Source organism: Schistocerca nitens, chromosome 6 (genome assembly GCF_023898315.1).
Source record: "Schistocerca nitens isolate TAMUIC-IGC-003100 chromosome 6, iqSchNite1.1, whole genome shotgun sequence".
In the NCBI taxonomy this organism is placed as follows: domain Eukaryota; kingdom Metazoa; phylum Arthropoda; class Insecta; order Orthoptera; family Acrididae; genus Schistocerca; species Schistocerca nitens.
In genome coordinates, this window is record NC_064619.1 from 227,519,752 (window position 1) to 227,534,480 (window position 14,729).

Below are 14,729 nucleotides of genomic sequence, written 5' to 3' on the forward strand. Positions count from 1 at the left end.
TTCATCTTTTGATAAACATTAACCTCTTTTTGACTAATTTGTAGATTATTGGAAAGTAGTAGGGGAATAAAAAATTTTATTCCTATCATTGTGCAGTCAATCTATTGCACTCTAAATTTCATTTGCATCATGCGTTCACACTACTAGATATGCTAACCCGAAGTTTACGTTTTTTTCGGGTCTTATTTTCACGTCCAACTTTCATTCCAGTTGTACAGCTTGGTATGTTTTATGGAGGATTGTTTTTTTAGCAAAATCGGAACGAAAATACCGCATTTTTTGATGTTTTTACAAAATCTTCAATTTTGTGCTTAATTCATTCAGTACTCAAAAGTGCTATGGAAATGAAACTTTATATTTAAGAACCTTGTGTTGTTAGGTTACTACATGCCAAGTTTCATGTTCGTCATAGCATTAGTTCAGGAGATGCAAGTAGCCAAACTTCGAAATTTTTTCGGGCACCTATTTTTTTGGCTGATTTAACTACAAATTTCTAGCTCAATATGGCTCATAAAATTCTTTTCATTATTATTCTTAAGAGAACGCATAAAGTTGTACGAGATGGCCAAATTTTATTTCTTTACAAAAACTATTGCCCGAGATATTACAACTCGGTCACCAAAAATTCACGCTGCCTCTGCACGGGTTGTATTCAGCCGAGAAATATTCAGCACAGGGCGGGTTGAGCAGTGCGGGCTGATTGGGTCCTGGTGTCGGCTCCAGGAGACAGGCATGCAGTGCAGGCATGCAGCGCCTCAGCGCGCCAAGCTCGTCAAGACAAACTGGATACCATGAAGCCAGCTTACTGCGCTTGGACTTCACAACAAAATTCAAGAATGCATAGATCATATTGTCAACACAAGCCATGACACAATCAAAGCATTTATACCACAGCCTTGTAGATCATGCCAGTTCCTTTGGTAGCCATTGCGTTAGTGGAGTAGCAAGTGCTACTTTGCAATCAGGGGTGGGTTGGTGACTTTGTACTGGTTCAAATGTCAGCCAGCTGAACATAACTTCAGTCTTTCAGGCAGTGAGGCTGAAATGCTACGTAATTATCAAAGAAAATACTAAGACTTTACTGTAAACATGGTAACTTGTTTCACTATGATTACAGTTCTACAGTGCATAATTAGGAAGGCTTCAGGAAGAGACAAATGTTTAGTTTGAAAGACGCCCACTGTACTATTTGGAGGCATGGCATCCTCAGAGACATGTCTGAGTGGTGCCACTGCTGTCTTTCCATCTTTACACTGTTCCTGTTTCCACAGCCTACAATGACTGACAAGAAAAAGTAGCTGGTTGCATTACTAAAAAACTATATTTGTAAAATATTAGAGTGCAACTATTTTCTTAGTGATAAGTGCAGTTAAAACTGACCAGCTCATTGCCAGTAGATAAGTAGTATGATTTAGGAAATGTTGTGTAATGAGGTGTACTACAAAACAAAAAAGACTTAAATGGCAAATTTTTAAACTTGCCTGTTTGTTCAATTAGTGATGAACACTTGTAAAAAGGGCCAGTTCACCTCACACATGTGCATTCATTTCTTACACCATGTAAAACATTTCTGTGGGTTGTTATCTACGAGGTCATAGGAGCTCTGCTGTTCTTTGCCTTCTGGTTGTGTGCAAAAGTGTAGTCGCAGGAAACTGATCTTCTTCTGCCACTGAGTTGACAGGTATTGATTATGACAAATTTAATGTAGGGGCAAGATTTTAACATTCTAAAAATGTCAGAAAATAATAATTTACATAAATTAGCTCTATTTTTTGGTGACCTGTGTCTTTTTTTATCATCAAATTGGAGTCTTGTTGTGAACAAAGAAGTTTTGTTGCCCAGAAAGTGATTTAAGAGTATTTCACAGTATACGTATTAACAACATAATATTCACAGTAAGATGCTCTCATTTGTGGAGGTATTTGACTGAAAGTGTGCTGTCGTACGTTAACTCTCAACCAGAGCCCACCTCAGGCTGTCTGCCCTTTGCCTGTCAGTCAGCCTCAATCTTGACTTGACATTGTGTTGGCCAGCCCAGGCCACTGGCCTTTAGGTCACGAGGCACTGTCAGATCTAGGCATCAATGCTCACTCTGTGCCGTGCATCTGTCTTTCCAATGCAGTGCTCGTCTCACCTACTTGTAGGGTCATAAAGTTTCATGTCATCTACCATGTGTAGGATAAACTGAAGCTGCAAGAGATATTGTACTACAATATGAGCAGTCACATGTACTAGAGATTTAATGAAATATAATTCAAAAATACATCCATTACAAACATAACTAGCTAAACTAGGCAACAGTCTCAAGAGGTAGGAAGCTTTTGTCTCTCGTAAGTTCAGTGCATCAGATTCAGACAGAAAATAGAAACCGGAAGAGGAAGTATTTGTTTACCCTTTATACCCTTGAACAAAAACTATGCAGTTTTACAGTAAATAATTTTGGTGAGAACCTTACCAAGTAATTGTATATAAATAGAATGTCAGTAATATAGCAAAAGATAGATTGCTAATTACCGTAAAGAAGACACGTCAAATTGCAGACATTCGCATTTTTGAGACTTATAATTTCTGCGCAACTGAAATCACTTTCTGCTGAGGACTACATCTACACCTACATAATTATTCTGCAATTCACACTTCAGAGTTTGGCAGATTGTTCATAGAACGGTTTTCAGACTATTTCTCAATCGTTCCGCTCTCAGATAGTGTGTGGGAGAAACACCTAAATATGTATATCTTTCTGTTTGAGCTTAGATTTCACATATTTTATTACAGTGGTCATTTCTCCATAGGTAGAGTGGAGTTAAAAAACTTACACATTTGAAGAATGAAGTTGGTTACTGAAATTTAATGAAACATCTCACCACAACGCAAAACTCCTTTGTTTTAATGATCGTCACCCCAACTCACTTATCATATCTGTGACACTATCTCCCATACTTCACAGTAATACAAAACAAACTCTCCTCCTTTAAACTTTCTTGATGTCCTCAGTCAGTCTTAACTGGTAAGGGTCCTATACTTCGCAGCAATACTCCAGAAGTGAATGGACAAGTGTAGTACAGTTGTTATGTCTTCTAAATGTTCTGCAAATAAAGTGCAGTCTTTGTTTAACCTTCCCCACAACCTTTTTGTACATGACAGTTCGAATTTAAGTTGTTTGTGATTGTGATACTGTGGTACTTAGTTGAATCTACAATCTGTCATTTACTGTGCGCTGTGAACTTCGTTACAGGAGATGACGAATCAGTCACACTGCTGAGATTATACTTCATAGACACATACTTAGTAGCCTTTGTGAGGAACAGTGTCAAAAGCTCTCTGGAAATCTAGAAATAAGGAATCAACCTCAGATTTCCTCTGAGTAACAGTCACTGCATCTTGTTAGTAAAGAGCCAGTTGAATTTCTCAAGAACAATATTTTTTAAATCTGTGTTGGTGATATCACTAGATCATTTTCTTTGAGGTATCTCATAGTGTTGGAACACAGTACATGTTCCATAATCCTGCTACAAATTGATATCAATGGTATGGGTTTATAACACAGCAGATTATTCCTATTTCCTGTCTTGTATATTGGTATGACCTGTGCAACTTGCTAGTCTTTAGGTATGGATCTTTTGTTGGGTGAGCGGTTGTATATGATAGGTGAAAATGGAGCTATTTCATCAGCATACTCTGAACTGAACCTTTTTGGTAGACAGTTTGAATTGGAAGACGTGCCTTTATTAAGTGACCTAAGTTGCTTCACTACACTGAGGGTCTTTACTTCCAAATTAGTCATGTTGACACCTGTTTTTGGTTTGAATTCTGTAATATTTACTCCATCTTCTTTGATGGAGGAATTTTGGAAAACTGTGTTTAAGAACTCCGATTTAGTTTCATTGTTGTTGGTAACACACTCTCCACCACCACACAATGAAGGTGCTGATTACTCCTTTTGGATTTCCTAACAGATTTTGAGACAGTTTCATTGTGGACGCTATTAAAAGAATTTTGCATTGAAGTCCATGCCAAGTATCATGTATCTGAAAACTTCAGCCGTCTTGGCTACTTTACATTCTTTTAAATATAAGTGCTCTTTTCATTGCTTCTTCAGTAAATTCTTGATTTTTTTGTGTGCCTTGGGGGATTTGACCCATCTCTTTTTAATTTACTTGGTATAAAACTCTCAATTGCTATCTGTACTGTGTCTCTGAATTGAATCATATCTGGTTGACAGTTATGTAGTTAGTATGGAAGTAACAGAGACTGTCAGCTTTTCCAAATAGATATCTTTTGCATTTATTTTTGGTGGTTTTGGATGGTATGATATTTATTGTTGCTACAACTTTGTGCTCACTAGTTCTTGTATTCATCAGGATGCGTTCTGTTACTCAGGATTGTTGGTCTAGCATGTTGCTGCAATTGTTCACACTTTGTGTGGGCTCTTGAACCAATTTCGCAAAATAAACAGCAGGAGAGGCTAAAAGTCTTGCATGACAGTCTACAAAGATTTGGAAGCAATGAAGTCGTAATTTCCTGTAATTCAGCAACAGTTTTCATTCTTCGCAGCCCCCTTGTCTAGTTTTGTACACTCTCATCTTGTATGTAACTCACATACTGACATTCTCAAGATTGTCATTCTCAGAAGCCCAGTCTCCAGATATGCTCTTCTTGGATGATGGGCTTTTATTCTCCAGTGTAGTTTCATTTTGTACATCTAAAAAAGGAACAAGGTAACTGTACATACAAGAAATCACTATCAAATGATGTTCTAAGAATTAAAATGTCAGAGTTTGAGGTTTAACTCTGATCTGATGTAGAAAGTTAACCGAGAACATTTTATCCAAAAATATCTACCTAGTTCATATGTTCACACATTAACTAGCTCTCCATTATTTTATTTGAGATAGAAGTGTGTGTGGTGTCACCTCTAGACACCACACTTGCTAGGTGGTAACTTAAATCGGCCGCGGTCCTGTAGTACATGTCGGACCCGCGTGTCGCCACTATGTAATCGCAAACCTAGCGCCACCACATGGCAGGTCACAAGACACGGACTTGACCTCGGCCAGTTGTACGGACGACATAGCTTGCGACAAGACGTATCACGTCTTCCTCTCATTTGCCGAGAGACAGATTAAATAGCCTTCAGCTAGTCCATCGCTACTACCTAGCAAGGCGCCATGTGTATCATTGCTAATTGCTTACTACTATGCAAGAGATGTATTTCAACCAGAACAAGACTACATTAAAGTTAAGTATATTAAAATCTCTCTTCTTTTCTTTATAGTTTTCATCCAGTCTCCTGTTTCAGAATTTACGCCCGTCTGCGTTAGTCTCGCGTGCACCTAGCCACTCATTGTGTCGAGACCTTAGGGAATCGACACAACAGTGTGTTCACAGCATTCGTGCATTACCACACAACAATAGTAGCTCTTGCTAGATTACACCCACATAAAACCAGACCAACGTAAACAGTACCAATTAAAAGGATGCAATGAACAGCGGTTCCCTTCATTCACTGATACTAGATACACAACTGTCATGGTAGTTGTCCTTTTAGTTATCAGCCAGATTCTCCTTCTGGATATGCTGTTTTCTCTGTGGTTCAGAGCATACCGTTTCCACCAATGCCCTGGGCTGATCATTGCAGGGCTATGCTACCATGCTGGTCGGAGTAGCAGTTCCATCTAATAGGTTTTAAGACGTTCTCTTTGTCTTTTCTCCCACCCAGAATTGCACCGTCTATTGCACCAGACAAAACATGTTTATGAAATTATTAGTTTATTTTTCAAACAGTTAGTTTGGATGCCCATAACAGCTATCTTAACCAGACAATAGCATAGTGTTAGATGCTATTATTTCATTTAGAGACTACACACAAAATGAAATACTCATTGGATCACCATAACTTCTTTCTCTTTAAGTACTGAAAAAAGTGAGTAATAACACTTTATTATAAGAAAATCAAAGGGAAACCCTTAATTATCGATGATCAGTAATTTCATCCAAGTAAGTGACTACGGGCCAGCATACACAGGAGGGATCACCCCATCTGGAGATGACATGTGGCATTGTTTCTGTTGCCTAATGAGTTGATCAGCAAGTCGAGCCTGTGTTGTGATACATGAGCTGTTAACAGCCCTTTAAAGCCTAGCTCAGCATGCCAGCCAGTTTACAACAGGCCCCGGCAACCCAGGCCAGATTGAGCATACTTGTGCTATGCAGGCCATCCTGTCCGAGACGGAATAGCGTGGGTTGGCAGCGTGCAGTGACATCTCTGCTATCAACTAAACTAATGTAAGGATTAGTTGTAAGTATTACACTTCAGTCTAATGATGTTGGAAGTCTCTTCTTCCCTAAGCTTTCCATCGTATGCTGAAATTGTAGTTCTGTGGTATTTGACGACGACGGCAACAATAACTGCTACTGCTACTGCTACTACTACTGCTGTTACTACATGTTGGAGCACTATTTAAACATGCACACATTCTCAGGGATAACTAACCCATCCTCTGACATGAGAGCAATTCTAGTGAACCTGCACTGAAAAGTATTCTTACAAGAAGTGCTAACAATACATACGCTTTTACTGTATCTTTACAATTGAATAATTTAAATTAACAATGTAGTAATCAATATTTTTGTTGAAACTGAGTTAATAAGTGAATCACCTGGTAGATGGTAACTTGGATATGCTCATTTTTTTCCTGGTTCATTCTTCTTTTAGTCTATTTTTCTATTTATATCCGGATCCCACTCCAGCCACTGTCGGGTCTGGGTGCTGACGAGTCCTCTCCATTTGGTTTGATCCTCCCACCGCTTTTCTTCCTCCACTTGTTGCCAGGTCACACCTCTCCTTTCCACAGATACTCCCGCTCCCATTTTCCATCATGTTCTTGGGCGCCCTCTAGGTCTTTTTCCATCCATCTTTAGTTCCTCCATAATTTTGGGGAGTCTCTGCCCATGCATCCTCGTAACATGCCCATACCATCTTAATAGATATCTTTTAGTATCTTAATAGGTATCTTTTAGTATTTTTGTCAAATCATGAAAGTTAAAAATACAAAGATAATCATAAATAGTTGAAGAAATTACAAACATGAGGCTCAGGACAATGGTCTCTCTCCTAAGAGTCATCAGGTGCATTTTCTCTTGTGTTTCAGCAGATATTTGTGATTTCATTTTTGCATTGTGTAGCTGGAGTCAGCCCAAACAAATAGTGTTCATCTAGTCTTTTATGCAATGCCCAGTGTCAGTGGAAAATTTCAGATTATTTCCCACTATGAACAAAATTATTTTTAAAGTGGAATTTTACATATTAATGTAATAGAACAGTCCCATATTAATCTAGTGCAACAATTGTTTATCAATATGTATTATCAGGGTCAATAAAACTCGAAGAATAACTGGTACTCCAATAGCAACAGCAATGCTCTGGCACGCATTGACTGCTACCACCAAGCATGCAGCACTGTTGAGTTGTTGCTGGATGCTGGTTACTCTTCATGATGTACTGTCACATTTAATACACATTGATAAAAGAAATATCGCTTTAGACTAATTGGGGACAACTGTATTGAATAGGCAAGTACAGTTCCTCTTTAAAAATAATTTTGTTCGTTACAGGAAACAAACCAATGTTTTCCATCAATACTGGGGGTTGCATAAAATACTTGATGAGTACTATTTGTTTGGGGTGACTCCCTGATACACAGTGCAAAACCAAAATTGCAAATATCTGCTGAAACATAAGAGAATATGCACCTGACAACTCTTAGAAAGACACTCTGTACATATTGAGTAGTTGACCTGTCATAAGTCTTAGTGAATTCCCTATCATTTACAATTTTCTTATCTATAAATGTGTGTTCACGAAAACATCATCAGTGTACTGGTGTAAATATTTTATGGTGGAATGTTTTGACCTGAACAGCACGTCTTCATACAAAGTGTCTCCTCCATTTGGTCGTAAGTTTATCACAAAAAGTTACTAGAATTTTAGTAGTAATTCTCTCTCTCTCTCTCTCTCTCTCTCTCTCTCTCTCTCTCTCTCTCTCTCTCTCTCTCTCTGTAATGCCTTTCCATTGTTAATGTATCTGCACATTATAATATAGTGTGCAACTATTATGAGGATTTTCTATCTCACCTATAGTAATAAGGTACAATGTTTGACTTACAGTCTCTTAACTGTTGTGGAGTAAAAACACAAGCCACACAAGACTGGTTGTTTCATTGTAAAGCTAATTTAACGTAATTTTTCATTTAATTTATCAAATTGTGTGAGACTGTGAGTATCAAAGTTACTTGGATTTGGAATATGTCACTGTTTCATAACCAAAAACATGATAAGAAAATAAAAAAAAATAAAAAAACATAGTTCCATTTGTGGTGTTTGTGGTGTAAGGATCAAAACTACTGTAATGAAATCATGTGTAGGATAAATGGTGTGCAGCCCAAGGAAGCCTTCCAACTTGGATTTAAAAATCTGGGATTCATAACTCTTTTTTTCTGTTTTGCAGGAAACTTATGAAATAGGAAACCTACAGAATAGGTTGTTCCATTCTGTATAGTGATGATTAAGTTTTGTGGAAGTGAAAATCATTGTTCTGTGTGATGTACATGGAGTAGGTGCTGTTGAAGGAGTCCATGTTATTAACTACAAATACCATTAGTCATTTATGTACTGGAATGGCAGGATTAGAATTCAAAGATACTTGAACAGTGGCCTAATCAAAGTTACCTCTTTACACTTATGTGTTTGTTAAATAACCTTGTGAATTGTAGATTCTGTTTGAAAATGTGCTGAATTTATGGAAGATACAAAAGTGTACTAGCAGGCCACAGAAATTCAAGTCTGTGGCAGCAAGCAGTGTGTTTCAGTGTAGCAAAGAAGACGGGAGGCTCTAGAAATTTACTGTTATGTGCAGTCAATATTTCTCTATCATGCATCACTAATCTTTACAAATGGAACATGATATAAGGAGACCCTTCTGGGCACATGCCAGTTCATTTTGCCTGAATAGTGTCTCCTTTGAAAACTTGCCAAGTGAAAAGCAATTGTACACTTCACAATGTCACCCTTTCTTATTCCAAATTTTGTTGATGACTCATTCAAAACTTAAAGGTTGAGAGAATATTTTTAATAAATGGTAAAATAGTTTTTCTCTCCTGTTTCTTACGCAGAATAATTTGAATGGAAACAAAATGTGTTCATTATATCATTTTATTTTAGAAAACAAAATTCCGGTGCTTGCAAAAAAGTCCCAGGGATAGTTACAACTTTATTTACAAAAAAAAAAAAAAATACTATAATTGTAGGATTACGAAGTCACTCTTCTTAAACAAATAAACTATTGCTTTACCCCAAAGGTGATTTTACATGAGACTTCAAATGCTTAATAGCTCTGTTCAGATCAGTGGTAACTGAACTGAGAAAAACAAATGCTAAAAGTACAAGGTACATTAACATTAATCACTATGACAACTCTTTTCACTCAGCAAAAGTATCCAGATAACCCGGACGGTGTAACACTGTGCCAAGATGTGCTGGCTGTGCACCAAGGCATGTTTAGCCACAGGGTGATCCTCATTACCAACAAACACTGTCTGCCTGTGTCCATTCATGCGAATGGACAGTTTGTTGCTGGTCATTCCCACATAGAAAGCTTCACAGTGTAGGCAGGTCAGTTGGTAAATCACGTGGGTGCTTTCACACGTGGCTCTGCCTTTGATCGTGTACACCTTCCGGGTTACAGGACTGGAGTAGGTGGTGGTGGGAGGGTGCATGGGACAGGTTTTACACCGGGGGTGGTTACAAGGGTAGGAGCCAGAGGGTAGGGAAGGTGGTTTGGGGATTTCATAGGGATGAACTAAGAGGTTACGAAGGTTAGGTGGACGGCGGAAAGACACTCTTGGTGGAGTGGGGAGGATTTCATGAAGGATGGATCTCATTTCAGGGCAGAATTTGAGGAAGTCGTATCCCTGCTGGAGAGCCACATTCAGAGTCTGATCCAGTCCCGGAAAGTATCCTGTCACAAGTGGGGCACTTTTGGGGTTCTTCTGTGGGAGGTTCTGGGTTTGAGGAGATGAGGAAGTGGCTCTGGTTATTTGCTTCTGTACCAGGTCGGGAGGGTAGTTGCGGGATGCGAAAGCTGTTTTCAGGTTGTTGGTGTAATGGTTCAGGGATTCCGGACTGGAGCAGATTCGTTTGCCACGAAGACCTAGGCTGTAGGGAAGGGACCGTTTTATGTGGAATGGGTGGCAGCTGTCATAATGGAGGTACTATTGCTTGTTGGTGGGTTTGCTGTGGACGGACGTGTGAAGCTGACCATTGGACAGGTGGAGGTCAACGTCAAGGAAAGTGGCATGGGATTTGGAGTAGGACCAGGTGAATCTGATGGAACCAAAGGAGTTGAGGTTGGAGAGGAAATTCTGGAGTTCTTCTTCACTGTGAGTCCAGATCATGAAGATGACATCAATAAGTCTGTACCAAACTTTGGGTTGGCAGGCCTGGGTAACCAAGAAGGCTTCCTCTAAGCGACCCATGAATAGGTTGGCGTACGAAGGGGCCATCCTGATGCCCATGGCTGTTCCCTTTAATTGTTGGTATGTCTGGCCTTCGAAAGTGAAGAAGTTGGGGGTCAGGATGAAGCTGGCTAAGGTAATGAGGAAAGAGGTTTTTGGTAGGGTGGCAGGTGATCGGCGTGAAAGGAAGTGCTCCATCGCAGCGAGGCCCTGGACGTGCGGAATGTTTGTGTATAAGGAAGTGGCATCAATGGTTACAAGGATGGTTTCCGGGGGTAACAGACTGGGTAGGGATTCCAGGCGTTCGAGAAAGTGGTTGGTGTCTTTGATGAAGGATGGGAGACTGCATGTAATGGGTTGAAGGTGTTGATCTTCATAGGCAGAGATACGTTCTGTGGGGGCTTGGTAGCCAGCTACAATGGGATGGCCGGGATGTCTGCTTGTGTCTGCATATGTGTGGATGGATATGTGTGTGAGTGCGCGCGCGAGTGTATACCCGTCCTTTTTTCCCCCTAAGGTAAGTCTTTCCGCTCCCGGGATTGGAATGACTCCTTACCCTCTCCCTTAAAACCCACATCCTTTCGTCTTTCCCTCTCCTTCCCTCTTTCCTGATGAGGCAACAGTTTGTTGCGAAAGCTTGAATTTTGTGTGTATGTTTGTGTTTGTTTGTGTGTCTATCGACCTGCCAGCGCTTTCGTTTGGTAAGTCACATCATCTTTGTTCTTAGATATATTTTTCCCACGTGGAATGTTTCCCTCTATTATATATATAGTGTAAAAAATTGTAAGATTAATAATAGGTGATTAAACTTCAAACTTTTTGATTTGTGGTCTGATACCTATATATTGAGGTGCCAAGCAACATATGTTTAGTGTTAGTTATACATGTCTTGCAAAGTCAAATTCAGAGTTAGTGAGTAGTTGCTTGCCTAAAATTGCATTTTCTCACTGTAAATGAACCTTGGGATGTTGTGAGATATTGTACTGCAGCCATGTATTTCTAAGAGGTTTATATGTGGTCCTTTACATAGGAAAATGTGTGAGATGTTAACAGTGTAATAGTGTATGTCATTGCTCTGTCAGAATCATACTATTAATTTCCAACAGGTGTGACATTATCTGGGGAAATGATTCCTGCACAGTCAATTACTGCAGCTCTTAGAGATTTGTATGAGTCAATGGAGAAGGGAGCCACTATTCCTCCTATACTATTGTTGGAAGTGTTACACATGGCTTTTCCTCGGTTTGCTGAGAAAAGTGAACATGGGGGCTTTACTCAACAAGATGCTAATGAGTGTTGGACAGAAATGGTGAGAATGTTGCAGCAGAAGCTACCACCAAAGACAGCTGAAGGCCAAACTTCTACTTTCAAGTGAGTTAACTGTAAAATGATGACAGTAATTCCAAAGAGATACTTACATCCATTGTTCTTTCAGTGTACTGTTCAGCAGTGAACAATCAGTGCTTAATACATGAGTCACCCATTTCATGTATGACACTGGATAGAAAGACAACATTTGTACTGTTAATTTTGTAAGGAGATATTTATTTCCACAATAAGGCTTCTTCTTCAGTAGAATAATGTCATACATATAAAGGTAAAAGAAACTGTTGGCAACCACAAACTGTGCTGAAGTGGGTATAGGCATTAAAAGAGCTATTCATTTGGAACAGATGTAACGAGGAAGGTGAGACCAATATAAATACTTGAACAAAAACTTTCCAGTTTTAAGAAGAAATTCTTATGCAGTAGAAACTGTTTGAAAAATAAGAACAGGTAGGTGAAAGACAGGCTAAATATCTGCTGTTTGAAATGTTTGTCACCCTGTTTTATTATTTCATTTGTATTATATATAGAATTTTCAGGAGGCTTCTGACATGTCACCACACCAATTCTGATGCTATTCTTTATCACCATATATAATGTTTTAACTATACAATTTCTTGAAGTTCAGTGATTTCCTTTGGTAATGTATGTAAAATAAGGGAAATACGACCATTCATCTGTAGCAGACTGATGTATGGAACGTGAACTTGTGTAACAGAAAACAGTAGTCGCACTAGTTTTTCATCTCTTGCTCTTTTTGTAGTAAAGGTACATAAATTCACACACACAACCCACAGAAACACAGACGTACATTCCAGTGGGTGACAAGGAGAGGTCCTTAGCAGTGGAATCGACTTTCTGAAACCATCTGTATGGTCATGTAATTTAAGATCCCAAGTAACACACACTACAGCCATTCACCATTGTGGGGTGTCATTTGTGAGTAATTAACAAAAAAAAAATCAGTATTTTGTTAGAACTTTGTTTGAATCTCTGTTGCGTTAAAAAAGTTACATTACATTGATTGGTTGCATGGTGTAACGGGTAGGGTAAGGGCTTCACATGCAGGAGATTATGAGTTCGAATCTCATCACATGCATTATTTTTTTTTTATTTTTAAATCTTTATAGAAATGACTTTGATGATAATTTTTATTCAGTTGATTGATTTAAATGTATTTTTCTTTATTTCCATTCCTTTGTCACATCATTTATGTTTATGTGCCGATTACCATGCGAAAAAATTGCACATTTTGTAATGAAAAATACATTTTTCATACTATTGCACGGAGATAGAAATATTTTATTTTGTCTTTTGTTTTTTAATCAATAGATTGAATGTTGTAGTAGATAAATATAATTAAATTCACACTAACAAACATTCTGAGAGGAAAAAGAATAATACAAAGAAAAATTAAATAAATGAAAAAGTTCATATGGTGATTAAAATGATGTTACAAAGGAAGAGAAGTAAAAAATTACATTTGAACCAATTAATAGAATAAAAATAGTGATCAGGGTGATTTTGATAAAGATTTAAAAATAAACAAAAATTAATGCACCTGATGAGATTCAAACCCTCCATCTCCTGCATGTGAAGCCCTTACTGTATTCATTACACCACATAATCAGTCTATGTAATACAACTTTTTAAATGCTATAGAGCGCTATACAAAATTCCTAAACTTTTTTCATCAGTTACTTGGAAACGAGAGCCGCCAGGGTGAATAGCTGCACGATGTGATACTTTGCATCTTAACCTACATCACCGTATCTTTGATTTAAAAAAGTCCATCCCATTGTTGGGGACCTCTCTTCGTGAATGTATGCTTAGGCGTGTGTGTAGTTGGCGTGCAAATGTAACTACTAGCAAAAGAGCAAGAGCTCTAAATCTAATGCGAATACTGTTTTCTGTTAACGTGTTTCTGTTCTCAACACATCAGCCCCACTATAGGTGAATAGTTGCCTTTACCATATTTTATGTATTATTCCATCCAGGAATATCCTTTGTTAATGTGGTAGACATTTCAACCGAAACCGATTTCGTGTATATCCACTGGAGAATGTCCGCTGTAACTTACTCTGATGTGACATACACTCTTAATCAGAGATATGCCAGTGTGCCTGGTTGAGGTTGTGTAATAATTCTGCCGGAGTAAAGGTAAAGAGGTGCCAGGTGCAGTAAACAAAATGGTCATTCAATGTACCCATCTTGATATGTCCACTGACAAGCAAGTTGACCACTGAGGAGAAACGAAATGTCAGTAAACAGTATTCTTTCGTACGACAGGAAGGACATTAAGTTTTTTAAAGATTGCTGTACACTTTCACTGACCTAAATGTGACTTACTTCTCCGCTAAGTAATGTTTCTTCCCGTAAACTACCTGTAAAATCTAACTCATTAAAATATATTTCAGCAGAAAACTCCATCATACACTTTTAAATCTGTGTGGTTTAAGACAAGTTGTTTGCTAGTACTGCCCAAGAAATTATGTGGGAACATCCAGTTTAAGTGAGAGATTGCCAAAGGCTTTTCCACCTTAGCAGTGTAAAACCATATGAGACTTGAGTCATTAGGATTTTCTATGATGCGTGGAACTCTTTGACACAATAAATGCTTATACCACTCACATCTGGGCCTATTGAGATTCTGTCTCTTCTATGTGAAACATTCCACTTTAGGAACAACTATAAGTCCTCATTAAACCAACGTGTGTAAAGTAGTCCATACAGCCTACTACATATATAGATGTATCCTGCAGAACTTTTAAAAATAGATACCTTCAGTCCTCCGGTATTACGCTGCCTTTCATAATTGATTTCTTTCTGACAGCATGTTCCATTACTACCTTATACTCTATCTTGTGTCAGTCTGCTTCCTCATTACTTTC

The 14,729-nt window shown here is 38.4% G+C and overlaps 1 protein-coding gene across 1 annotated transcript in view; it reads left to right on the forward strand.

Annotated features, from left to right (window-relative positions):
- The window catches only part of LOC126262228 (ubiquitin carboxyl-terminal hydrolase 14), a 122,477-nt gene that overhangs the window by 54,605 nt on the left and 53,143 nt on the right, over positions 1–14,729 (forward strand). The window contains exon 5 of the mRNA XM_049958681.1: positions 11,619–11,883. Within this exon, the coding sequence (XP_049814638.1) occupies positions 11,619–11,883 (265 nt within the window). The remainder of the gene's footprint in view (positions 1–11,618; positions 11,884–14,729) is intronic.